The sequence below is a fragment of the Hydra vulgaris genome, chromosome 02 (genome assembly GCF_038396675.1).
Source record: "Hydra vulgaris chromosome 02, alternate assembly HydraT2T_AEP".
NCBI lineage: Eukaryota > Metazoa > Cnidaria > Hydrozoa > Anthoathecata > Hydridae > Hydra > Hydra vulgaris.
Genome location: NC_088921.1, coordinates 12,329,506 through 12,356,826, shown reverse-complemented (window position 1 = coordinate 12,356,826; position 27,321 = coordinate 12,329,506). Strand labels below are relative to the sequence as shown.

The 27,321-nt window shown below is 28.5% G+C and overlaps 1 protein-coding gene across 1 annotated transcript in view; it reads right to left on the bottom strand.

Moving 5' to 3' along the window:
* Nucleotides 1-14,093: 14,093 nt before the first annotated feature.
* LOC100214108 (homeobox-like protein HDP1) overlaps nucleotides 14,094-27,321 on the bottom strand; it is a 29,153-nt gene continuing 15,925 nt past the window's right edge. Inside the window, exons 8-13 of the mRNA XM_065790153.1 lie at nucleotides 27,066-27,317; nucleotides 24,923-25,027; nucleotides 22,286-22,465; nucleotides 21,643-22,128; nucleotides 21,178-21,288; nucleotides 14,094-14,402 (exon numbers count right to left, since the gene is read on the bottom strand). Of these exons, the coding sequence (XP_065646225.1) occupies nucleotides 14,245-14,402; nucleotides 21,178-21,288; nucleotides 21,643-22,128; nucleotides 22,286-22,465; nucleotides 24,923-25,027; nucleotides 27,066-27,317 (1,292 nt within the window). The 3' untranslated portion in view covers nucleotides 14,094-14,244. The remainder of the gene's footprint in view (nucleotides 14,403-21,177; nucleotides 21,289-21,642; nucleotides 22,129-22,285; nucleotides 22,466-24,922; nucleotides 25,028-27,065; nucleotides 27,318-27,321) is intronic.

The window sequence follows — 27,321 nt, the reverse complement described above, 5'->3', positions numbered from 1 at the left end:
AAGTTTGATGTAAAAGATAAATCATTTATATAAAGTGAAAATAATAGCGGTCCTAAAATCGAGCCTTGAGCAACTCCGCATGTCAATATATTTTCGGACTGTTTTCTGCTTGATAAATATTTTTTAAACCAAAGTAAGTTATTGTTTTTTATTCCATAATGTTCAAGTTTTTTAAGAAGAATGACATGATTGACGGTGTCAAAGGCTTTAGACAGATCAATAAAAACTCCTAATGTCAAACAATCATCATTAAAGGCATTTGTTAATGGGTTACTAGCTCGGTCAAAGCGTGATCGGTTGAGTGATTTTTTTTAAACCAAATTGCTTGTTGAACATGTTGTTTATCGTTAAGTAGCTGTTAAGCCTATTATACATTATGCGTTCGAGTAACTTAGAAAAGCATGGCAGAACCGATATTGGTCTATAATTTGAAGTATTTGTGTCATCACCACAATTAAAAATAGGTGAGACTCGTGCAATTTTTAGTTTTTCCGGAACAGTACCTGATTTAATAGAAAAGACAAAAATGTGATATAGAGAGGATTCTATAATGTTAAAAACTGATTTTACAACATGCACGCTAATTTGATCAAAACCTGCACTAGTGTTGTTTTTAAGACTATCTAGAGCAGATCGCAACTCATAAATATCTAGTTTAGATTCATCCATTACTTTATCATAGGTTTTTAAATATAAATCATATGAAGAAGAACTTGACGGAATTTTTTTAGCTAAGTTAGGCCCAATATTAAGAAAGAAGCTGTTCAAATATTAGCAATTATTGCTTTATCGTATATATATTTACCATCTACTAAAATTTTTTTGGGCAGATTATTTTTTTCATAATTTTTTGAATTGCCAATAATTTCTTTAATTACCGTCCACATCCTTTTAGTGTTTCCGTTAGTTTTTTCTAACAACTTTGAGTAATAAAGTTTTTGGGAATTTTTTTTAGTTTTTTCAAATATATTTTTATAATGTTTATAGTTTGTTTCATTTTTATATGTTTTGTTTTTTAAGAACTTTTTATACAACTTTTTTTTTTCTTCGAGGATTTTAGTAGGCCCTTAGACATCCAAGGACATAGGAGCGACTTGGTATTTATAACAATTTTTTTCTCAGGAAACGCATTTTCATGCTGATTACAAAAATGATAAAGAAATAGTTCGTAGCCATTTTTTGCCTCACTTGATTTTAGTGTAAGGTCCCAATCAATTTTATATTTTAAAAAGTCTTGGAATTGTTGTAAGGAGTTTTCATTGATCTGCCTCTTGTATATAATAGTTTTTGAAGGCTTCTTGTTTATTGTGATATTTTTAGTAATTAGAAAAGTAAGAAAATGATCTGATAAGTCTGTCTTAATTATACCAGTATAAATAGGGTTTTTATAAAAATTGTTGGTGATTATATTGTCTAGTAGTGTAGAAGAGTTTTTAGTAATTCTGGTTGGCTTATTTATTGTTGGAATAACATTATGTTGAAGAAGAGTATCTATAAAATATTTAATGTTATTTGAAGCATGTCTCATCAAGTCCAAATTGATGTCTCCGACTATGTATACTTGCTTTCGTTCTTTGTTGACCTTAGTTAAAAATGTATTTAAAAGAGTTTTAAACACTTTTAAATTGCCAGTTGGTTTCCTATAAGTAGTATTAATTATAATATTTTTTGTGGTTTTTTAACAATTTCAATGCGTAATGACTCACAATCTGTTTCATTAACGCATAGGTCATAACGTGGGGCAAAGTTAATTGAATTGCGAACAAAGATAATTACGCCTCCGCCACAATATTTTTTCCGCGGTTGATGAATTGACGTGTAATTAATTAATTCAAAATGTAAATTTTGTTCATCGTATTTGCACCACGTTTCTGTTATGCAAATAATGCTAAACTTGTGTTTTATTTCATCCAAGAAAAGTTTTAAGTTTTCAAAATTTTTATTTAGACTTCTGATGTTAATGTTTAATATTGAAAAATAAATAATAATATTGAAAATGCTTCTTCATTTTTTTTAAAATATTGTGCAGATTCCCAAACCGTGTAGTATTTACTTTCAAGACTAAATTTGTCGAAACAATTTGTATCAGTATCATTATCACTAAGATTATCAAAAGAAAATTTAAATTCATGGCGTTCCTCCATTTAAGATATAAATAAAGATAAATTATTATTAAGAAAAAATAAAAATAAAAAAAATTACTTATTTAGCCTTCAGATTAAACTCTTTTACTATTAGCTTGTCGTACTCTATAACGGCATATTTTCCAGCATTACGCGAAATCTTCATTTTTTCTCTTAATTCACGTCTTATTTTGTTTGTTTCGTATGAAAAATCTTCGTCGATAAAAATGCCTGTTCCTTTAAGCATCTTTGCGTGTTTCAAAATGTTCTCTTTGTCTTTATAATTCAGCAATTTAATTATGATAGCTCTTGGTTTATTCTTTACATTCTCTGTGATAGTACGTCTTACGGTACGGTGCGCTCTTTCAATAACTATGTTACTTAATTTTAACTGTTCGTTTAAATTACGTTGGATTTTTTTTTTTTAGCTTGTTCCCATGTTTCTTTTTAATTTTCTTGTACACCGTCTATTCTAATATTGTTTCTTCTATTTCTATCTTCTAACTTTCTCATACTTTCTTTTAGTCCATCGCTTAATTTATTTGCTTCGTTCTGCATCGATTTTAAAAGTACTGTCTGGTTTAAAACTGTTGAAATTTCTGTATTTATTAACTTTTCAAGTTCCTTTTCAAGATTTATAACTTTTTCATTAATTAAAGTATCTTGTGTAAACTCGATACTTTTTTCTAAATCTTTAACGTGTTGCTGTATTTCTTGTTGCTTTTTTTCAGCAAACGAAATACGGTTTGTTATATTTTCAATTAAAAGTAAAATCTTGTCCATTTTGTCACTTTGAATTGCTGCATTTCCTGAAATAATTTTTATGAGCAAACTTTCTTGCAATTTAAATTTCTCCTCCATTATATTTTCAATTTCGTTTTTGCTTGCCATTTGTAAAAATATTTTTTTTAAATAAAAATATTCAATGTTTTTTCTTTCAAAAACTTAAAAATACTTTTTTTTTTTTAACTCTTACACTGCAAAAACACGTCTGTTCATGAAGAAAGCATGCAGCAAAAAAAAATTTTGTTGAAAACCATATCCATTGTTGTAAACGATATCCATTTTGTTGTAAACGATATCCATTTTGTAGTAATAAACGATAAACAATGTTGTGATTTAATAAACGATTTAATAAACGATGTAATAAACGGATAAACGATATCCATTTTGTTGTAAACGATATCCATTGTTGTAAACGATATCCATTGTTGTAAACGATATACATTGTTGTAAATGATATCCATTGTTGTAAACGATATTCATTGTTGTAAACGATATCCAAGCAGTTCTGCCTTCTTCTTCGTTAGCCCCAGATCCCTCACTAAATAGTTCAATTCAGCTTGGCCAATAAGATGAGGTATCTTTTCATCATCTATTGGATCATATGCATCGCTCTGCTGCTCCGTGTGACTTTCCTCATCATCATCATCCCTTTTCGCAATCAAGACATACTGGAGGATTAGGAACTGGATTTTGTTCATCGTTTGGAACAGGTTTCAAACCAGAGTCACAATTTGGATAATGAATTGCTGATTTATTTTTCTTGGAGTATCCAACAATATTTGTCATGCAGAAGTAGCAGTCCGAATGATGATCTCTTGGCTCTCGCCATACCATTAATACCGCAAACGGCATTTCTTTTGCCGTTTAGCCGCTAGGTGAGCCCCACATAAAAACACTGAAGCAAATATGTGGCGCCCAGGTTCTGCTTTAATCACATACTTTAACGCCGAAGTAGTGATGATAGGCAACCTTCATTTTTCTTGTAAGTTGTTTCTGCTGATCTCGGGTAGTAAAACGTCCACAGATATAACAGAAATAGTCTGGATGATTCAAGCCCCTTTTAACTTTCTTCATATTGTTTTGAAAATACTACACGATCAGTCAGAAATAAAAAAAACATAACATTTAAAGGTAAAATACACAGCACAACAATCGTACAACAATATTAGGCAATATAAAAGCTAGCTACAACATGCCTTATTATCAAAAATGTAAAAGTAAAAAAAATGTGAAAACACAAACTCTATGTACATTATCTTTATAACTTTATTTATTCTTCAATATAATAAAAGTTTTCCAATTCAAGAAAAAGAAATTAAAAGCGAAATATTTAAATCGTCCATGGATAACAAAAGAAGAAAAATCCTCAAAACAAAAACAAAAACCATACGTAAAATACTTATAAAATAGAAGCGAGGCGAACCTGTCCCTCTGCAAGCAATTCAAAAACCTATTTGAAAAAATAAAAAAAAAAACATAAAATTTTATATCATTCTAATCAAATACAAAAATTTAATGGAGACTCAAAAAAGACATGGGACATTGTGAAGGAAATAAAAGGTAAAACTAAATCTAACTTTAACAAAATGCCTTCTAGAGTAATAATTAATGAAAGTGAATCAAACAACAAGCAAAATATTTTCAATAAATTTAACAACTACTTTGCCAACATTAGTGCTGATCTTGCATAAAAAATTCAATGCCCAAATAATACATTTAAAAGTTACTTAACAGGCTCACACTGCTCTTTAAATTTAAATGAGACAAATCAAGACGAACTTGAAATAACTATTAAATCACTTAAAATTAAGACCCCGGGAATCGATGATATCTCTAGCAAAGTAGTGTCAGATGTTTTTGAGGAGAATCCAATTTACCAAGTATTTAATTCATCAGTTACAACAGGTATTGTACCTGATAAACTAAAAATCTCTAAAATTATACCAATCTATAAATCAGGAGAATTCAATTCTTTAAACATTTATAGATCAATCTCAATCTTTTCGGTATTCTCAAAACTTTTAGAACCAATAATCTATAATAAATTAAATGAATATTTAAGAACTAACAAAATTATCAATAAAGGTCAATATGGTTTTCAAAAGCTACACTCAACTGAGCATGCAATCCATGACCTCTCAAATAGGATAAGTAGATCATTTAAAAAAAATATTCACAATAGGGATCTTTATTTATTTGTCGAAGGCATTTGACACCGTCAACCATGAGATTTTACTAACAAAAATGAAAAACTATGGTATAAAAAATCAAGCTTTAAATTGGTTTAAAAACTACCTTAATAACTGACAACAGTGTGTTATTATAGATAGAAAAAGTACCTCAAATCTACTTAAAACAAAATGTGGTGTACCCCAAGGTTCCATTCTTGCTCCTCTTTTGTTTCTTATTTATATAAACGATGTTCCAAACGCCTCTAATATCTTTAAAACTATAATGTTTGCCGACGATAGAAACTTATTTTACTCGTCAAAGACAATTGAAGACCTCTTTGAAAAAACAAATACTGAACTAAAAAAATTTAGTATATCGTTTAAATCAAACAAACTGTCACTCAATATAGAAAAAACTACGTATATACTATTCCATTCTAATCAACAAATTAAAAAAATATCCCTGAACCTACCAACAATTAATATAAAAAATATAACCATCAAAAGAGCTCTGAATACAAAGTTTTTAGGAGTTATAAATGATAAATACATCTCCTGGAAACTCCGCATAGACTACATAAACACAAAAATATCAAAGAGAATAGGTTTACTTTACAAGGCAAGACCATTTTTGTCACAAAAAAGTCTAAAACTTGACCGAAAAGTCTAAACTTTCCATTCATACATAGTTATCTCTTTTATGTCAATATAGCATTGGGCAGTACCCACAAATCTAAATTAAAACCACTTTACTTACGTCAAAAATACGCTTCAAGACTAGTATACAACAAAACAAAAACAAACGAATCACTATTAAACTTAAACAACGAACACTCTCTGAAAAAAAAGCTAAAAACTACAATAATCAAATTAAACAACTATAAGGAATTTTTTTAAATTTGAATAAAAAAATAAATGAATTTAACTTAATTTTTAATACAAATCGATTAAAAAAGTAATATTAACAACAAGGTATATATGTAGCACACACACACACATATATATATATATATATATATATATATATATATATATATATATATATATATATATATATATATATATATATATATATATATATATATATATATATATATATATATATAAATAAATATATATATATATATATATATATATATATATATATATATATATATATATATATATATATATATGTATATATATATATATATATATATATATATATATATATATATATATATATATATATATATATATATATATATATATACCAAGTATGCAACTGATTTTTTATGTGTATTACACGTCTCTGAAAAAGGTACTCGATGACAAGACTGACTGAAGTCTTCTGCGAGCTTCCTATAACTACAAATAAGTAATTCTTCTTATCAATCTTACACAAATTTCGTTTTTATCATATTTATACACTAACGTTATTTTGAAATGTGGTAAATAAACTTATAGTGAAACATCTAAACACTCCTCCGAAAAATTTATTTTTATTTATTGTGTTTTTTATTTTAATTGGAATAATATAGAGATTTCTTTCTCGGATAATTTTTACGTACACGTTATTATATTGTTGTAATTGATATTTATTTTAATCATTTCTCGGAGTTGTATGCAACTATATATTTATTTACTTCGTATATTTGAACTTTATTTTTATGATTTATATTTGTATATCTTTACCGTCAATCTGTGATTGGTTACTTGTAAATACTTTGCAGTTGTAAAACAAACATATATAATAATAATAATAAAAATAAAGTGATATAACTGAAAAACCTGACGTGATACAAATATTCTGATTACACCACTGTAATCAGTATGTCAGAATTAGTCAGACTGACAGGTTTATTCACAGGTAGCAGACCGAAAACTTTTTTTTGTTCCCTAGTGTAATCTGAAAACAATATATTTTCATCAATTATATCAAAAAATAGTTTTTCTGTCAATCTTTTTTTTTTTAAACTAAAATACTTATGTTACAATTACAATTTATGATTATAAGATTTAAATTCCATACAAAAACGTTTCTTAAGTGATTTTAAAAAATCGTTAACATTTTTATCTGCATCAGAGAGTTTATAACACCAGTTTTCTGTATTCTTTTGCCTTCTTGAAAATTACTAATAGAAAAAAATAGTATTATCAATTACTACAATTATCAGTAATAATCTGTAAGCGCAAAATACTCTTCTGGATGCAAATTTACCACATTAATATAGTGATTTAGTATCATTTTTCAAATCGAAAATTTCTTGCATGTCAATTATGACATGAATAAAATAGTAAACATTTTTATTGTTTACTTAAGTATAAAAATTGAGATTGCTAAAAACTACCTGTAAATCTACTTAAAATTACTTTAATTTTTTTTTTGTTTGGTTTATTCATAGTCAACAAAATATACAAGTTGTTGACAAAGAGCGGTACACCAGGCCTCTCTATTATGAAAATACAGTTTTTTGATTTCAGCTAAAGTGAAAATGCCAGAGCAGAGAAAGTTCGTATTTGAAATTGTTCAAGTTCTTTGCGTCCACCGCATTTTGGGTTAAAGAATTCCATGATTTTACAACACGGTTGGTGAGGAAGTTGTTTCTTCCAGCGCAGTTTTGAACAAGTTGTACTTTTAGTTGTTTAATGTGTCCAAGTGGCCGAAGACTGTACTTAAAGGACTTGGTGTTTGGTTGAAGTTATGGGATCTGAAAGTTAACTTTGTCGATTTTGCTCATGATTTTATATTTCTCGATAAGGTCTCTCCTAACTCGTCGTTCAGTCAGTGTTGTCAGTTTAAGGTTTTATAGTCTATGAGTATACGGAAGATGTTTATGTAATGTGGCTTGCTCTAGTTTGGCTATGTCATGAAAAAGCCAAGCTCTCGTTTAGATGACGTGCATGATAGCTGGTGCAGTTGGCCTACCAAGTTATTTATTGTATAAATTGCAGTCAATTTTTGTTGTTGCTGCGCCCAGTATGCATGACTTTGCACTTGTCAACATTAAACGATATGAGCCATGTTTGCAACAATTTCACTGCTTCGTTGATGTGGGCTTGGAGTGTTATGATGTCATAGTTCGATTCGATAACTTCAATTATTTTACAGTCATCGGCATACATTTAAAAGTGGTGTTGTATTTTGTATGGGGAATAGTTAAATAAGGAAAAGGAGTTGTCTAAGAACAGATCCTTGTGGCAAACCGCTAGACACTGTTTCCAATCGGATTTATTGTTACCAACGGTTACGCATTGTAGGCGGTCGGTTGGCCAGCTCTTGATCTATTTATGCAAGTTGTCGGACACTCCGTAGGATTTCAGCTTATGCAGCAGACGACAGTGCAGAACTTTATCGAGTATTTTAGCAAAGTCTGTGAAAAAAATATTGGTTGGGTAACCTTTGCGAACAGCTTCAGTCAGGATGTCGCAAGTTTCGAGTAGGCTTGTGACGCAACCGTCTTCCTTTCAGAACCCGTGTTGAGCAGAGCTTCAAGTAGTCAGTAATTTATCTGTGTACAAGGCTTTCCATTACCTTGCGAGGGACAGAAGTGCGTGAGATAGGTCAATAGTTTGAGGAGTTGTGGCAATTAAATTACTTAAAATATACTTTTAATTAAGTATTTAAGTAATTAACTATTTTAATTTAAAATTTCAAGATTTATCTTTTTAATTTTTTCTTTTGCTTTAATGTTAATCCATAAATAAAAGTAAGCACAAATAAGATTTATATTTAATATAATTTATTTGTCAATACATGATATTTTTGTTAAAAGTTCTTCATTTTCATTTTCCAATATTGGAACAATAAAAATACTTTAAAAGTAGAGGCCAATAATTTTGTTTTAAAACATAATTTATTAAAACATACGTAGAAATACCTAATAAGAATCTGAATAATATTTATAGGGGAAAGGGGCTCAATTTTATGACGTCCTTTTTAAAGGATGAGGGGGGGTAGGAAATAAAGGACAATCGGTGATAAAGAGAGAGGGGGAGGATGGGGAGGAGGAAAATAAAAGTGAGGGAGGTACTTGAAATGCAACGCCATAAATGCGCACTTTCAGACGGCGGTTTGAATCAGGATGACAGAGGTTACGTCAAAACTTTCCTTTAGAAACCTATGTTTTGATATTTGAATCAAAAGAAATTATTGCATTGATTTGTTTTTGTTTTGATTTTTGTTTTTAACGGTTTTTATATAAATATTCAGAAACAGTGGGCGCCAATATTTTATAGAACTTTACAAACAGTATCATAAGGGGCCGCCCATAAAGGACGTCATCATTTATTAGGCATTTTTTGGCCCCCTCCCCATCCTCCCCCTCTCTCTTTGTCACCGATTGTCCTTTATTTCCTAACCCCCCCCTCATCCTTTAAAATGGACGTCATAAAATTGAGCCCCTTTCCCCTATAAATATTATTCAGATTCTTATTAGGTATTTCTACGTATGTTTTTGCTCTTTGAAAAAATGCTCTGAAAAAAAAATTATTTAATATTACTTTAGTCTTATCCGACATTTCAAATTTAATCAAAGTGTTCTATGGGAACTTGCCTCACTCATCATATATCCAAGGATTTTTTAAGTGATTGTTTAATGATATGATTGAAATAGAGCAGTCTGGTTCGTCTGAAACAGTTGAATCATTCGGAACATGAAGGCCCTCCGTTTCGATTTCGTCCTCATCGAACCATTCAGCAAAGACCGCGTTCTCTTCTACTGCAATAACGACTATTAACTCTCTTTTGCGCTTGGCGGCTATGCGAACAGGCCTGACTTGCAAAAGAGTAATAGCCATACGGATAATAACATTATAATGAGTAACGTTGACATGCTTTTTGAGCATGACTCGGAAGGCAAAGTACAAGTTACAATGCCTGCAGATTTTCTGAGAAACACCTATTCTAAATCCGACACTTTCAACCTGTAAAATATATATTTTTTTTTCGCTTGCATATGTATAGAGATTTCTTTTCCAAACTTTGCGATTATTGATTCAATTATTTTAAAATCCTGGTAAAAAATCTTTTGCCTTAATAAATATGATTTGATCCAAATGATTGCATGTACGACTTGGTTTGATGTTTTCTTAGTCTGATTTTTATGCAGATGATCTGTGAGGAGACGCAACAAAATAGTTAGAAACGGAACTTATAGACAGCCAAGGCAGTAAATATCTATGTTGCAGAGGTCCAGCTTTCCGAAAACTCCTAAATGGTCTCACAAAGCAGTTTAGAATTCATCAGTGTTTTTAGAAGTAATGTAGGCATTTCTTTCATTTATTTTAACTTGATTGTTTTTTCTATAAAATTAAAAAATGGAAATCTTTCTTCCCCTCAATTAACTTTTTTCATGAAAAAAAATTTGATTTAATTGATTTATTATTAAATAAAACTAGATTTTTAGAAACATACCAGAAAAAACAAAAAAAATACCAAAGACTTTAAAATAAACCAGATTTAAACCAGATTTTCTAAAATAAACTAAAACAAAAGTTCCTTGCCAAACGATAAAAAAACAAACCAGATTTGAGAAATCTGGCTTTAAAAAACACCAGATAGCAACCCTGCATGGAAGTAAAAATTCCTTTTCAAAGTGCAAGATCCGGGATCTTCACATTTCCTAAATTGCGTGAAATATGACTGGTGTGCACATGAAAGGCAAACCAGTCATGATCCTTTGATAAGAGATAATGCACATCGAGCTCCGTCTTTTTGTCTGGATCGATATACTCGGCCACCGTTGGAAACTGGTCAATCATCAAACCTGAAAAGACCGAGGCATATCTCTTTCCAGCAAATTCAAAGTTCTGTTTCTCCAAAAGAAGATCCACTGTCTTGCCTTAAATATAAGTTGTAATGCAGATAATTAACTCCTTAGGCCTTGTATATATATTGTATTTTCAAAATACAATTCATTTTTAGTATCTGTTTATCAGAATACTATTTTGATAAACAGTTGATATTAAAAACCAATTTGAATACCTTGAGAGTCTAGATAAGGTCCATAATGATCTTGAGGTAGGATCAATCTCGCAAACTCTTTACTCAGTGGAGACATCCTTGTCTCGGTTTGATTGAAAGCACTCCGTCCTGGCGCATTCGTCATGATGAATAAGGCATCTAAATCATTTTAAAGGAAATGATGAGTTGCTGTAAACAAAATAAATATTTAAATTAGAAGGAACATAACTATATTGATAGATCGCAATAAAAAATTTGAAAAAGAAGGCTGTACTAGTTTTGAAGACTTTAGCATATCGTGGATTTTCATTTGGTTCACCATCAACACTGAAGACAACCACTGGCTTGACCAGTGTCAATTGTCAGTGTCATTGTCTTTTCTCGTGGGCAGCAGATCTATGTTCAGCAAGTTGAATGATGACACGCAATATGTCAGATTGTTGTACCTCAATAGTAAGGCGACCAATTCCGTCACGTACTTTAAGAGCTTTTTTCACTTCCGGGTGGTCAGTGAACACCTCCAGTACCAAAAGAACTATACAAATAAGTTAATCTTCATTTTCTACTATTATATTATTGTAACTTAATATTATATGATGCGATAAATATTACCTGATTTATGACAGTTTTCTTTTCAGCCCTTGATTTTTGTTTTGACTTCATATTGCCAATTAACTTGTTTAGTTTACTCGTGAGCTCCTGGACGTTGGTCTTCTTCTTTTTAATGGTTTCTTCTTTACCATTGGTCCATAGGTCACTTCTTTTTCTGCTCTTCATAGCAACTATTTCTTGATTCAAAACAACGATCTCTGCTTTAATAGTGTCTTGATCAATAGTCTTGACCTTCTTTGTCTCAATTTGAACTGTTCTCAAGATGTCTTGTCGAGAGGCATTTGACATGGTATCAACAACATCTACTGGCTCAATAAATTGATCTGAAAAAAGCTAGAACTCTAAAGAGGAAGAACTGGCATGGGAAGGAACAGATTGTTTGTTTGATGGGCCTAAAATGACATTAAAGAACCTTTTTGTTTCAAGACCATTCAGGTATACTTTTGGATCAAAGTCTTTACTTGAACCTCCAAATCTTGATCTCATTCCATATTTTATGGACTTTTTTTTTCTATCGGCTTTTTTCTTGAACGGATGAGCATTATTGTCAAATTTTATAAGCAAATTTAGAAGACTATTTTTATCCATCTTTTAATATACAGGCAACAATGATCTTTGACACTTTTGCCACCCATTGAAAAAATAATAAACAACATGCTATTTGTAATGATTGCTGCACAACCAATTCCCTTTGGACAATCATTTGTAATATTCGCTTTAGACAGTCATTAAAAATTGCTACATAAGCAATTCCCTTCGGACAAATATTTGTAAAATCATAAATGATATCAACACTATGTAATTAGCACAAAAACCCGTAGCGATCAACTAATGATATATATGATACGAAAAACTACCAAGGGTTGAGCAATATATAATTAACTGCAATATATTCAATATATTTGTATATACAAAAATTAAATTTAAATAAATATCAACACGAATTTCTTTCCTATATTACGATAAATAAAAGCATAACATTCCCTTACGTTCACTTCATAAAAACACATGTTTACATAAAAAGATTATATAAAGTGACCTCTTGGCTATGAAAATAGCCGTTTTTTAAAAATTCAACGCAGATATTCATGATACAGGTCTTTCTAGATTAGTTAATTACTAGTTAAAATTTATTAAATTATTTCTTCTTTTTTTAAAAAAAACAAAAGACTACAAAACTTTGAAATGTTATTATAAACTATATTGAGATTTCTTAACCAAAAAAAAATAATTATTAAAAATAATTAAAATAGTCAAAATTATTACCAATGGCATAACATTCAAAAAAAAACACTAAATAGATGTACATGTCAAATGTCACAATCAAATGAATAGTCTAACAAAAATAGTTAAAAATAGTCAATGATGTTTTCAACTTTATGATTAAATAACATTTTAGACTTACATTTAACATTAAATGACAACATCTAACATAAAGCGACAAAATAATATCATAATAAACTTTACATATTTCAGGGTTTTATCTTTAAGGTACGTCCGACAGGTTGTTTTTTTTATAAACAAAATCAATCACTTAAAATTTAAATATTAAAAACGAAACTAAATTAAAAAAATTTTAGAAAAAAATAATGTGAGGTACGTCCATTGTTTTATTTTGACATGTATTAATTATTAAAAGATATTTCACCTCCTGATTATCACAAAACAAAGAATTTTGACTAAGATTTTACTTAGGATGTACTACTACGGGTACTTACATCCAAATAATTTTATAAGTGAAGAAATTAATATCTTTTTAACACAAAAAATAAAAGTTTAAAAACGTTTTTTATCGTTTAGTAAATTGATATTGTCCATTGGTTCTTCTCATTAATCATTTTTTATTTATTGTTACTTTAGCCTCCCGTTAAAAAAGATTTTTTTTAAATTTAATTTTATTTTGGGGTACGTTGACAGATGTACTAGATGTACACTAGATCCGCCCCTTGTATTTAACAATAAATTTTGAGAAAAAAAATATTTTTTCCTCTCTAAATTTTTTCTCTAAATTTTTTCAAAATTTAAGATTTAGTAATGTTTAGTTAAGGAAAATTCTAAGTTTTGAACAAATAATTAGTAATTAACTAAATTTATCAGTGAAATCACTTTTTATATCCTGTTAGACAGAAAATTTATTTTAGTTACGTTTAGCATATGCAATTTATTGTTGTTTAATTGAAACGATTATTTTTTAATTACTCTTTTTAATAACTATTAATTAATTGCGTCGCATCAGACTAATCGCTATTACGCAAACTATCAAATTTTATCGTTAAGAAAAGTGCTCTTAGCTGTTTAATGATTAACTCGGAAGCACGTCATTAAACACGTCATTAAACATGGGATTTTCAAGCCTGAAGATATTATAGATTTTATGAACTTATAGTTTATTAAATCATTGATATCTTATAAACTATGAGTTATACATATGTATTGTGAGTAAAAAAACAAAAACAATTTTGTATTTTAAATATTATTTTAGTGTTGTCTTGTTAACAAATTAATATGACACGCTTCTTGTTAACGTAATATTATGATTATGTTCTTGTTAATGTGTTGTTATGATGCTGTTCTTCTCAAATCATTTTATTAGTTGATTAATAAAATACTAAATATCTCTTTTAGTTGATGACGTTTTCTTTGAATGACTTCCGGTTAACTTAACGACATTTGTACGCTTTTTCTTCTTCTTCTTTTTCATTGCAACCTGCTCCATGTTCAAAACGTCACTACTAATTGGCGTTAAATCAAGGTTGTTTGGAGTGTCTGAAATTAAGTAAATTGTTTATTGTAAATAATGTTTTCATAATATAAATATAATATAAAAATGTTTTCGTAGTATATTTATTTCTTAAGTAAGTTTTGTATTTATTTTCTCCCGCAACGTTAAATATAAATTATTTTTCACGGCAATCTATGGTTAAAATTCCTAAAAGTTTAAAATAGCTTTAGTAAAGATATTTCATGTATAATTTGCGAATAAGTTGTCAAGATTTACTACAACTTGTTCGCAAATTTCTAATGTTTTAAGTTCCGCAATATTGCGCAAAACGTTAAGAATAAGACATACATAACACACCGTTACAAAATTTAGATAAAAATTCAACCCGCTTTTCCCGAAAAAACCCTTTGGAGGAATGAAAGTACTCACATTCCTAATTCCAAAAATACAAAAACTGAAATCAACAAATTACGGCCGAGAAAAAAAAAATTGCGATTGAAATTTACTCTATTAGCACATCTTACTGAAATGACAGTGAACAATATTTTTGCATTTTTACAGTATTATTAAAACTAAAAGATGACTTTTAATTTAATTACAGTACCTAATTAGATTGAAAAGAATTGCATCAAATTGATTGTCACAAAATAACGGCAATAATTTTTCAGTATATTAGGAAAGCCAGTTTGCATGTTTTTTTGTGGAAAATTATGTAAAAGAATTCACTTATAATATCTATCTAAAACCATAAGCATATTTGACTCAAATACTAACAGCACAACCCTACAATGTGCTCAAACTAAAATTCTGGGAAGGTGCTACTTTAAATTAAAGTGCTTAAAAACTTAGTTTGGTGAATTTTAAAAAAACTTGCATTTTTAAAAATGCCAAATTCTGCAAGATCACATGAAGACAACATGAAGGTTGTCTGCTTCTTGTGCTTTCAAAAGTGTGATAGACAAGTGACAACATTCATCAATGAAAAATTTTATTCTACTTGATAACATGATTATCATTTCTACTTGATAAACCATTTGGTTTCTCTGATACTCAAGTCCCAAAGGGAATATGCGAGAATTGCAGAGTGAAACTGAGTAAAAAGGATTCTGGCCAGCTTGTCCTCTTGCCACCTATCTTCAACTACAAGAGCATTCAAGTCAGACCAGAGACACGAGAACAAAACTGTGACTGTCTTATTTGCAAAGTTTGAAGGCTAAAATTGAAAGAAAATCATCCAATCAGTACTGATCCGATACCATCAGCAGCAGCAAAAATTTACGGAAGATGCTTGGAGTGTCTTGCGCTTGTAGGCAGAGGCCTTGCTCATGAGTGCAATCAGGCAACATTTAAAAAAATATGCAAACCCTTGCGACAAAAGACCAAACATTGGCAAAATAGATTACATCTTCAGTGATTTTTTCAAAAGATACATATCCACATGGAACAATCAGAGTTGCACAACATAGTGGAAGACCTCTCCCCATCACAAAAGGTAAATTGTTATATCATTTTAATTTTATAAGATATAAAATTTACTATAAAAATAATAGAACCCCACATCATTTAAAATTTATTGTCAAATTGGTTTAGTGAAATTTAGATCTTATTAAGCTCTGTTACACTATTCAACTAATTGTTTTGTATTTTAGGATCTTCCAGTGCCAAAAAACTTTTTGACAATGCTCCAATTATGACAGTGAAAGACCTTGTCACTGTTCAGGTGAATACTAATTTTTCAAACTCTTGTGTTAAAAAACTTGCATCAACAATCAATCAAGTCAGCAGAACAAAAGTTATTGAAATTTTCATGCAAAGTTTGATGCCTTTAGAAGACATTTATCAGATCATTTCACACAAACTGACATTGATGCGTCAACTGAAAAAGCTTCAAACACCAAAAAGTCAAAAACTGTTGTTCATTGCAATGACCTGAAAAAGCTTTTGAATGAAGTTCAAAAGTCTCGACAATCATTCTCTGACAACATTGTCAAGTTTGGAATAGATGGTTTAGGTGGATTCCTGAAAGTCAGTCTGGGAGTAATTGACACAAGTGGTATCAATTACTCTCCCCCAAGCAAGTGATTGCTCACTGCACCACATGCCAAAGATAGTGGAGTTAAATAATAGAAACATATGAAAATATCAAGCAATTACTTTCATTCATTCAAGCTCTACAAACTTCTTCATTTCTTGTGACTTAAAGGTTGCAAACATTGTCTGTGGTTTACAAGCACACTCCAGCACTCACCCCTGCACATGGTGTACTGCTGATAGTCAACATCTTTAATTTCCTGGGCAGCTTAGGACTTTTGGCTCTATCAGAAAGAGCTTTAGAGGTTTTGAATCTGCAGGATTGGACTACACCTGATGCTTGGGGTTGTCAATCACTTGTTTAAGGCCTTAAGAGATATTTGGCCCAAAGCTAATGATTGGCCAAGACTCCTTAACATTCAACCACAATCCCTTCATGGATGTCAATTTGCTGGCAATGAATGCCACAAGCTTTTGAAGAATGTTGATCTCTTTCAAAAACTGGCAGAAACTGACTGTGTATTTCAAGCTATTGGTATCATTGATGCCCTTCGAAAATTTGGAGCAGTTGTGACTGCATGTTTTGGACAAGAGCTTGATCCACACTATGCAGTAAAAGTTGATGCATTTCGAACCTCATATCTGGCTTTCTCAAATGTTTCAGTGACGCCCAAGGTACATGCAGTCTTCTTTAACATCAAAGAATTCATTGAAATGAAGTACACTGCACTTGGACCTTGCAGTGAGCAGTCAACAGAAGCTCTTCACCACTCATTTGCTGAACACTGGAAAAGATACAAAAGAGACGCAAGTAATCCTAACTATGGTAGCAAATTGAAGACGTGCATTTTGGACTACAATGGCAAACACATGTAAAACCAACGAAGACCAGAATTCATTTACTTCAATATGTTTTCAGAATAAGTTATTAGTCAAATCAGAAGATTTAGCATTACTTCTTTATTTTTATTGAGCTTTTCAAGTTAAATGTGCTGTAAAAATGCAAAATAAAATGTGTGCTGACATTTCTGTGTCATGTGCTTATAGAATAAAATTTCAATCGCCATTTTTTTTTCTTGGACGTTATTCGTTGATTTCAGTTTTTAAATTTTTGGAATCAGGAATGTGTGTACTTTCGTCCCTCCAAAGAGTTTTTTCGGGTAAAGTGGGTTGAACTTTTTTCTAAATTTTGTAACGGTGAACATGTTTGTTTGTTCGTTTCAAATCTCAAATTAAATCGTTTTAGCATTTGATTTAATATAAGATTCGAAACGAAAAAACAAACATGGTAAATTTTGGAAAATCTTTCACCAAAGATTTTCTATTCCTATCCCAAAAAACTATGCCTCCTCCCAGACAGTTAAGTGAAATTCAATTAAACTTCCCACAGGTCAAACTCTCGTAATAAAGCCTTTGCTTGACAATAATAAAGAAACCTAATGACAATAATAAATGAAGCCTAATTTATCTAACCTTTGGTTAAATAAAAGGCACTTAAAGATATGATGTGGTCTTTCCAACTAGCATAACAAAACACTGAATTTCTGCAATTATTTTTAGAAGAAACTAAAGATTAGAATAAAGAAATTAAAACACAGCTGCTTTAAAGTACTTTAAAATTGTAACATTAAACATTGTGTTAAACTCAGTACTCAGATGGTCTGGCAAAGAAACAGTGATAACCAATTTACAATAACTTAAAATGCAATTTTTAAGCTTCAAAGCATATTTGGAGATGTTGATTAACAATATTTCTAAGTATAGACACAAAGTCTTTGAACTTGAACAAGATTCAAACTATAAAAAAATATAATTATAACTAGGTACACGTAAATCCGATCTTAACGGAACCGTTTTCTTTGTCCAGATTTTGTGTCACACTTTTTTCTGTATTTTTAAGAGTGGTATGATATGAAGATGTTTCTCAGTGCTGTTTTTTTTAGAAATTTGTATCAACATAGATTTTTTTTGAGTACTAGAAGAGTTTAACTTTAATTCAGCTCGGAAATATTTTTTATAAAATTTCGTTTATAATGAATTGATTGTTGTTTAAAACTTTCTTATTTGGAAGTCTCAGCATTCCTTCAATACATACCTGATGTTGTGTTAGGAAAAACTTAAAATTTGGTCACGGTTTCTTTAACAAATCCATACATAAAAATTTTGTACAGAAAACCACAGGAATAAAAAACTTTAGTAAAGTATCCATGCCACGATTTTACATTTCATAACATCCAAAGAAAAATCAGTAACAACTTTTATTAAAACACTAAATAAACAGGTTTTTCCTTCATGTGGTTCATCATAGTTCCTATTATGATTCTCATACAGGATAAACAATATCGCTACATAAAAATTTACACTTATCAAGTTTAAAATCTGGATATAGACATTCTAATTTCTTGCCACAAATGTTTGATTATCAAAGAAAACCAAGGAACTAATACTGGTTTTTTTCGACGCAATTATAAACAGCTTCTTCTTGTAATAACTCTGACTTCCTTTCTTGTATCCAAAGGATACCATGATATCAAAAATTCTACATAATTTTATATTTGATCATTAGGGTGGTTCTAAAAACAATTTTTTTGAAAAAAATCTGCTCCCACCCTTTAAATGTGTTCTATATAATACAAAAACACTAGGTTTAAAATTTTGTTGAATAAAAAATATTTTTAGAGGTCCCCCAAAACCCTTTAATATTTAACGGGTCCCTAATATTTAAAAAAAAAAAGTTTCTCGAAAATAGGTCAACCTGGTACTCAAATGAAGCGAAATTATATAAAAATTTCAAAAATAACATTTATTTTGAAATAATATAGTTATTTTAGGTTTTACTACGTAAAAATCTTGTTTTTTAGCAAAAAATGAAATAAGTGAATTTTTCATGATAATTGTGATAAATAAGTTTAAACTTCAAATTTATTTTTCAAAATGAATGTTATTTTTGAAATTTTTATATAATTTCGCTTCATTTGAGTACCAGGTTGACCTATTTTCGAGAAACTTTTTTTTTTTAAATATTAGGGACCCGTTAAATATTAAAGGGTTTTGGGGGACCTCTAAAAATATTTTTTATTCAACAAAATTTTAAACCTAGTGTTTTTGTATTATATAGAACACATTTAAAGGGTGGGAGCAGATTTTTTTCAAAAAAATTGTTTTTAGAACCACCCTATTGATCATCTAACTTTAAAGGAAATGATGTTTTTCTTTAACGGACTAATTTTTTCTTTGAAATACTATATAACTAATAAACTATGCAACATTTTGAACTAATCAACGGCCATATTTTATGTCTAATAAAGTTTAATAAATTTAATAAAACGTAATTAAGTCCGAATTTTATTTTTCTTATTTAAAACTCTTTTTCTTCTAATTTAAAATTAAATGTTATTAAAATGATACGCAGTCTTGTGCAATAAAACTGGGAATATCCATTGATATATTTTGATGTTTACTTTGATATATACTTGTTGTTACGCGTTGATATATACGCGTTGTTACTTATTTTACCTCCTGATGACAGTTAAACAATAAAACTTGACTAAAATTTTACTCAGGGTGTATGTTGAAAGGGTAGTCCAAGACTCCGGGAAATAAAAGCTCTTAATGTCTATGAGTTAAACGTGTTACAAAACTTGTTATTCGTGTTTAAATATCAAAATGACATGCTTCCAAAATCCTTTAATAATCGATTTCTAAAATTAATAATCGATTTCTAAAATTAATCTTAAATACTTAACGAGGTGCTCTATCCATATTTTAATTTACCTAAGTCAACTCTTAAAATACCTGATTATTCAATTTCATATAGAGGGCCTCGCCTGTGGAACATAGTTAATAATGAAAATATGAAAAGTATAACTTCAATAAATTGTTTTACATGTATAGTTAAACAGTAATTACTTGAATTAACAGACGCAAACATATTTTTGTATTTTTAAATGAAAAAAAAATTATATTGTAATATTTTTTACTGCATGTATTTATTTAATTTTTGCAATTTGTCGTATTCTTGTTGTAATTATGTTCTAACTTGTTTTATATAACGAGTATTTGTAAATTTATATAATGAGAACTTTGTAAAAAATATTTTACGCTTACTATAGGGGCTTGGTGACGAGACTTCTGTCTTCTACTTGCTCCTGTCGTTATTAATTTTTTTTTATTTAAATTTTATTGATAAAAATTGTAAAACAAGATCATTGTAAAAATGTTTATTTGTTTTAACTGAAAAAATCATTTTGATTTTTTTTTAAACTAATGAAAGAAAAAATTTAAAACATAAAGTTCTATATAACGAAATAAAATAATGTCATTTCAAGTTTCTAATTAAGTTATTTAACATAAAAGTTAGTTTAACCACCATCAAAATATTGTAATAGTTATTTTCTAATAATCGGAAAATTATGAAACCGAAATACTATTAGGTTTTCCGGTTTTTAATTTTTTTCTAACAGTCTCAGATTATTAACCGTGCAAATAGTTTGTTTAGTTTTTGCCGTAGTTTGGTTTTAATAGTTACATTTAGTAAAACTTTTTTCAACAATATAGTTAAGTTGAAAAACTTTTATTTGATTTTTTTGGGTACGTCCAACGACGTAGCAGACATTCCTTAGAAACGCCCCTGTTAACCATTCTGTTTAAATTATGAAATGAGTTTAAATTCAAGTGATGAAATATAATTTTTACAAGTGACTCCCACTACTATTAAATATCGTGTTTGTTCGTAAATATTTTCATTTATCAGTTTAAAAAAATTTTTAAACATGTCAAACAACTTACTAGCAAATCTTCCAGATTCTTTTAGGGGGTTATACTGCATCTGTTTTGAGTTACTATTATAAATTGTTTCCGCGTTTTGTCTTGCTCCTCTATCTGACATTAAACTCAGTTCTTAAAAAAAAAAGTACTAATTATAAAGCTGATCGCATTGCAGCAATCTAGCAGGCAACCAGCGTCAAGTCAAGGTTGTGCCGTTGTTTTGATGTTAGACGTTGTTTTGACGACATAATGACGTCGATTTAACGCGGGTACTCACTAGAAACTCAGTATAAATGTTTACAAAAATATTTAACGTTCTAAAATATTAAGTTTTATAGAGGAATCCATGAATACAAGACACGTGTTATAAATATTCAATAACTATTAGCTCGGTGTTATAAATATTCACAAGCTATACTAGATTGAGTGATAATCAATTTTAATTTTATATTCATATAAAGTATTTAAATAAAATAAAAAAATTACCAGGTTCGATAGCTTTTGGTGCAACGGGTTTCAAAAAATGTTTTTGTTCTTGTAATGCCAGTCTATAGGCTAATAAAGAAGCGTGCTCTTTTTGTTCCTGTTCAATCAGTTCTTCTCTTTCGCGCTGTAATGCATTTTCTCTTTCATGCTTATGATAATTTTGCCACTCACGTCCTAAATAATTGTTTAAGTGATTATGAATTTGCTGATGACTCCTTTGAATCCCCAAATAATTTTTATTTTCAACACTTGGGTTTGCAAACTGATCTGTTGGGATATAACTATTTCTAAGAAAGTTTTCAGTCACATCGCTGAGTCCTCCATTTATTGTTTTGGGATTTAAAATATTTGACATAAACCTCTCCTCGTTATTTTTAAACAAAGTAGGTCTATATCCTTTGTTTGCCATTTCGTAGCTCTCCGCTTCTTTGTCCAGAAGATGAAGAATATACTTTGCTTTTTCGGGTATTTCTTTATCCACTTCTCCTAAATAAAATATTAAATATTATTATTGTAGTCAAAATACAGTTTTAAAAACATATTTGAGTACAAGCGACAACAATTTTTCAGAAACATGCGAGTCTTTTTTTTTTGTAGCATTTTCAGGTATATTCTCAAAGCATTACGTAAACTGCCAGGTTACCTTGTACTCCATAAAACGCAATGTTTCCATTTTTATCCCAAAAGCTATCTTCATTACTATTTTGCAATTCTGTTCTTATTTTAAAAGGTTTAACATCATTTTGTTGCTCTGATTCCATCAAGTTTGGTTTAAAGTTGTTTGGGATGTTATCTACAACGTCGTTGTTACCGTCACTGTCGCCTTTAAAATTAGAAAATTTTCCTTTATAATAATTTAAATGAATGTAGCAATTAATCAATAAATAATAATATAAACAATAAACAAACGCAAATAAATGTTAATAAACTCATTTTAAAATGTGATACTAGTATTTAAATTAAAAAAGAAAGTTAAATATAGTGAGGCAAAAAATGTTGAACGAGGCAAAATCAATTTATTTGTCTAACGCATGACATTTTTAATTGTATCTTACGACAAACATCTTATTAATGGATATTAAGTCACAATGATTAGCATTGCGACTTAATATCCATTGTTAACTTACTTCAATTTTTATTGAAAAAAATTTGTATTTCTTTACTTGAGATAATTCCGGATTTTTCGAAAATATTGTATTTATAAGTTTGCATTATAAATCTACAGTAAAAACGCTAGACAACGAATTCAGCTGGGTAAAAAACGTAAAAAGATATCAAGTAATACTAATGCGGGATAACACTTGTCTTTCTTAAAGATATTTTTTATTTTTCTGTGAATTTACAGCTTTTTTTATATAGTTCGGTATAATCCGTAGTAGTGTGAAGCGTTTAAAAGGTGGCAAAAAATAGCTTAAAGAACTAGCTATAATCAATAATGGATTTTGTTAGAGAATTAAAAAGTGAACAGGCAAATTTTTAGTGACTATAAATTGTGAATAAAAAATATAAAGTTAACTAATTAGGATTAATCACTTCTGCGGTTTACGTGAAGCAAATAGGAATAGTTTAATAAAATCAATTAAAGGTTGCGACAGCAAAGAAAAAAAATTTTCAGAGTTTTTCTTTCGGATCTTGAACAGTTTTTCACACTTGTTTATTCTATCTTTTGATAAGGGTTGGTTTAATTTAGAAATGGTGCTAGTATCTCTAAACTGACTGTAATTTCAGTTTTAAATAACATACTTTAAATTTAACAGTCTGTGCACGGACAGTTAAATTTATAGTATATACACAGCAAAAAAGCTTGGAAATCAACATCAACGTTTTTTGATGTCGATTTCCGAGCATTTTTTTATGTAGCAAGCTTTTAGTGCCGCCCATGAAAATTTGCCGATTCATCCAACCGCTTTGTTTCCTTAAATCGTATCGGAATCGATTTGTGCCAGATCCTGAAAGTGATGTATTTGTTTTTATAGCTGGACACTGAAGAGTCAAACAAAAAATAATAATCAAAGAAATCTTCTTAACTTTGTTTCATAAAACTAGAAATAATAGTAAAAACTAAACAGAAAAGCTATTTAATTTTATTTTAGGTTTAAATTATTGTTTTGACTATGATTGCAGCTTTTTGAACTTTCGCTCTACTTTTAAATTTTGAGGGAGTCTGACCAACTTTCTCTTTGCAACACTTTTTGTCGAATTCTTGTTGTCTAAACTTCTCTCGAAAGCTAAAAAAAAGAATACCAGAATATGAAACTAATATGCGTAATTACGAGAAAAGCAAACATTATGATATTAAAATAAGATTTAAAAAAATTAAGTGAGAAAAATATTATAAAAGCATTACAAAAAAATTAAATAAAAACAATTAGCAAGAATTAAAAAAATTATACAAGAATAATAAGTTAAATACGTACACAACAACTAGTAAACACGACTAAATAAGTATATGTATATGTATATATATATATATACATATACATATACATATATATATACATATATATATATGTATATATATATACATATATATATATACATATATATATATATACATATATATATATATATATATATATATATATATATATATATATATATATATATATATATATATATATATATATATATATATATATACATATATATATATATATATATATATATATATATATATATATATATATATATACATATATATATATATATATATATATATATATATGTATATATATATATATATATGTATATATATATATATATATATATATATATATATATATATATATATATATATATGTATATATATATATATATATATATATATATATATATATATATATATATATATATATATATATATATATATATGTATATATTTATGTAAATTTAAGTAAATATATACCGTAAGTCTTTGTTCATTTGTTTAAGAATGATATGTGTTATCCCGCATTAGTTTGGTAATTTTTACAAACTATTAGTATTTCATCTGTATTGCAAAAATTGTTACGCTTATTACATAAGTTGTTACGCTAGCATCATACGTTGCTTCACAAGTAGCATGCATTGCAGCATTCGTTGCATAAGTTGTTAAACTAGTAAGACAAGTTATTTGCAAGTTGCTTATGTTGCAAAGCATAAGTTTTATGTTGCTTATATTGCTTCATAAGTTTGTTGAACTAATTGTTTTGATGGTCATGTTAAGGCTCCCGTCATTTTTACAGTTACTTACAAAATAAAAATAAAAAGCGAAGAAATAAATCTAAAATAATAATGATACCTTTTGCTTTTACATCCATCAACGAATGATGATAATTCTTAAGAAGGACTCGATTTTGATTTTCAACAGAGCTTAGTTGCTGTTTTTGCTGCTGTATCAGCTCACCTGAAATACGGTTATATATATATATATATATATATATATATATATATATATATATATATATATATATATATATATATATATATATATATATATATATATATATATATATATATATATATATATATATATATATATATATATATACACACAAACACAAGGATAGTTAAGTAAAGAAACTTAAAAGCTGATTTCTCTGTGTGCTCAACTTTTAATCTGTAATTATTAGTCTTTATAACTACATAAAAATCAAATAATAAAATAATAAATTAAATAATAAATAAAATAATAAATTAAATTGTTTATAACCTTTTTTAATCTATCTAATCTATTTTAAACTTGTCTCCTAATACTTTACTAATAACACTAAGGGTCATTTTAGTATCATTTGGAGATTTTAAGTTTTAGAACCGTTTTCCAAAAGTGAACCTTAATTGTTTAGTTTACAAAAAAGGTGATTACAATTCAATATCAAATTTTAATGCATCATTTGACTGGGATTTTTTATTTCTGCATAAAACTGCGGATTAAATGTTGAATAAACCAAAATCTTTGTTTGAAATATCATTGGCATATCTTTGTTTTAAATATTTTAGATATTTCAAACAAAGATATGCCAATAGAAAATGATCTGATTTGAAAACAAAAAAACTATGTTATCAATATTGGATGAATTGAATGGTATTGTTCAAGAAAAACTAAAAAATGGAACAATTTTTACATTAAATATTGAAGAATGGTATATTTATAAAAGAAATATTTATAGTTAAACAATCATTTTTGAAAAGTTAATAATAAGGCAACTTTGTAAATATAAATGATATTTGCCAAATGCCAATAGCAATAAAACCTGGTGCAAACCTTTAAAAACTACTTTAAAACTATCATTACCTCCATCTTTTGTTTTGATTGTTATTAAGACATATATATACATAGTGATGATAAATGTTAGTGATGATAAATGTTACCAGCCATACTTTTAACGCCTAAATACTCAAAGATGATCAAACTTGGTATTCTTTCAAAAGATTTTTCAAGGTCCACAAATACCATCCAGAGATCTTTTTTTCTTTTCCTAATGTCATTCTTGAACTTACTTTACATTTAATAGTGCATCTCTTGTTCCCTTTCCTGACTTAAAACTAAACTACATGTTAATATGCTGATTCTTAATATTTTCCCCCACATTTTAGTGACTTCTATATAAATGTTTACTATCCAACTTTTTATGTACAATTGCGTTGCAAAGATCTGAAATCTACTGATTATCTACATCCTTTAAAGTTTTCAACATTTCAGCCATATTATTAAAAAAAATAGAAAAAAACTGCGACAAAAAAAAACTGTTGGAACCCTGAATTAAAAACAACAGTTGGGTGGCTCTTAAAACAATATTTTTGAAAAAAACCTGTTCCTACCCCTTTACTTTGTTCTATATAATACTAAAACACTAGGTTTAAAATTTTTTTGAACAAAAAATTATTTTAGGGGAAGCTCAAGACCCTTAAAAATTTGGCTGGTCCCAAAAATTTTGAAAATAAAAATTCTTCTAAAGTATGTCAAAATGGTACTCAAAAGAAGCGAAATTATATAAAAATAATAATCAATTTACAAAAAAATAACTTTTTTCTTAAATAAATGCATAAAAACTATTGTTTTTAAGCTGAAAATAAAAAAAATAATTATTTTCAAGTTTTAAAAAAATAGTTTATTTAAACATGCTTTTTTTGTAAAGTGATTACTGTTTTTGAAGTTTTTATATTATTTCGCTTCTTTTGAGTACCAGGTTGACATACTTTAGAAGAACTTTTATTTTCAAAATTTTAGGGACCAGTCAAATTTTTAAGGGTCTTGAGCTACCCCTAAAAAAATTTTTTGTTCAAAAAAATTTTAAACCTAGTGTTTTAGTATTATATAGAACAAAGTAAAGGGGTAGGAACAGGTTTTTTTCAAAAATGTTGTTTTATGAGCCACCCATAAACAACAGTAACAGTAACAACATTATTTATAAAAAAATAAATATATATTTAAAAAATCTTACCAACATCTTGGTCACCTTGTATATTTATATTTTTATTTATACCAGCAATGCTTATTGACTGAGTTAGGTCACTTGGAGATTCTGTTAGTTGGTTCGGATCTAGTCCTAGTTTATATTCATTTCGTTGGTTACCATATGAGTCCATTTTCATTGCATTTGGATCAATATCTACTTGAGATTGGTCTCCCATAGGAGTATCTTGAATCTCTCCTTTATGGTTCATTGCGTTTGCAGGAATGCTAGAAAGAGCCTCTTA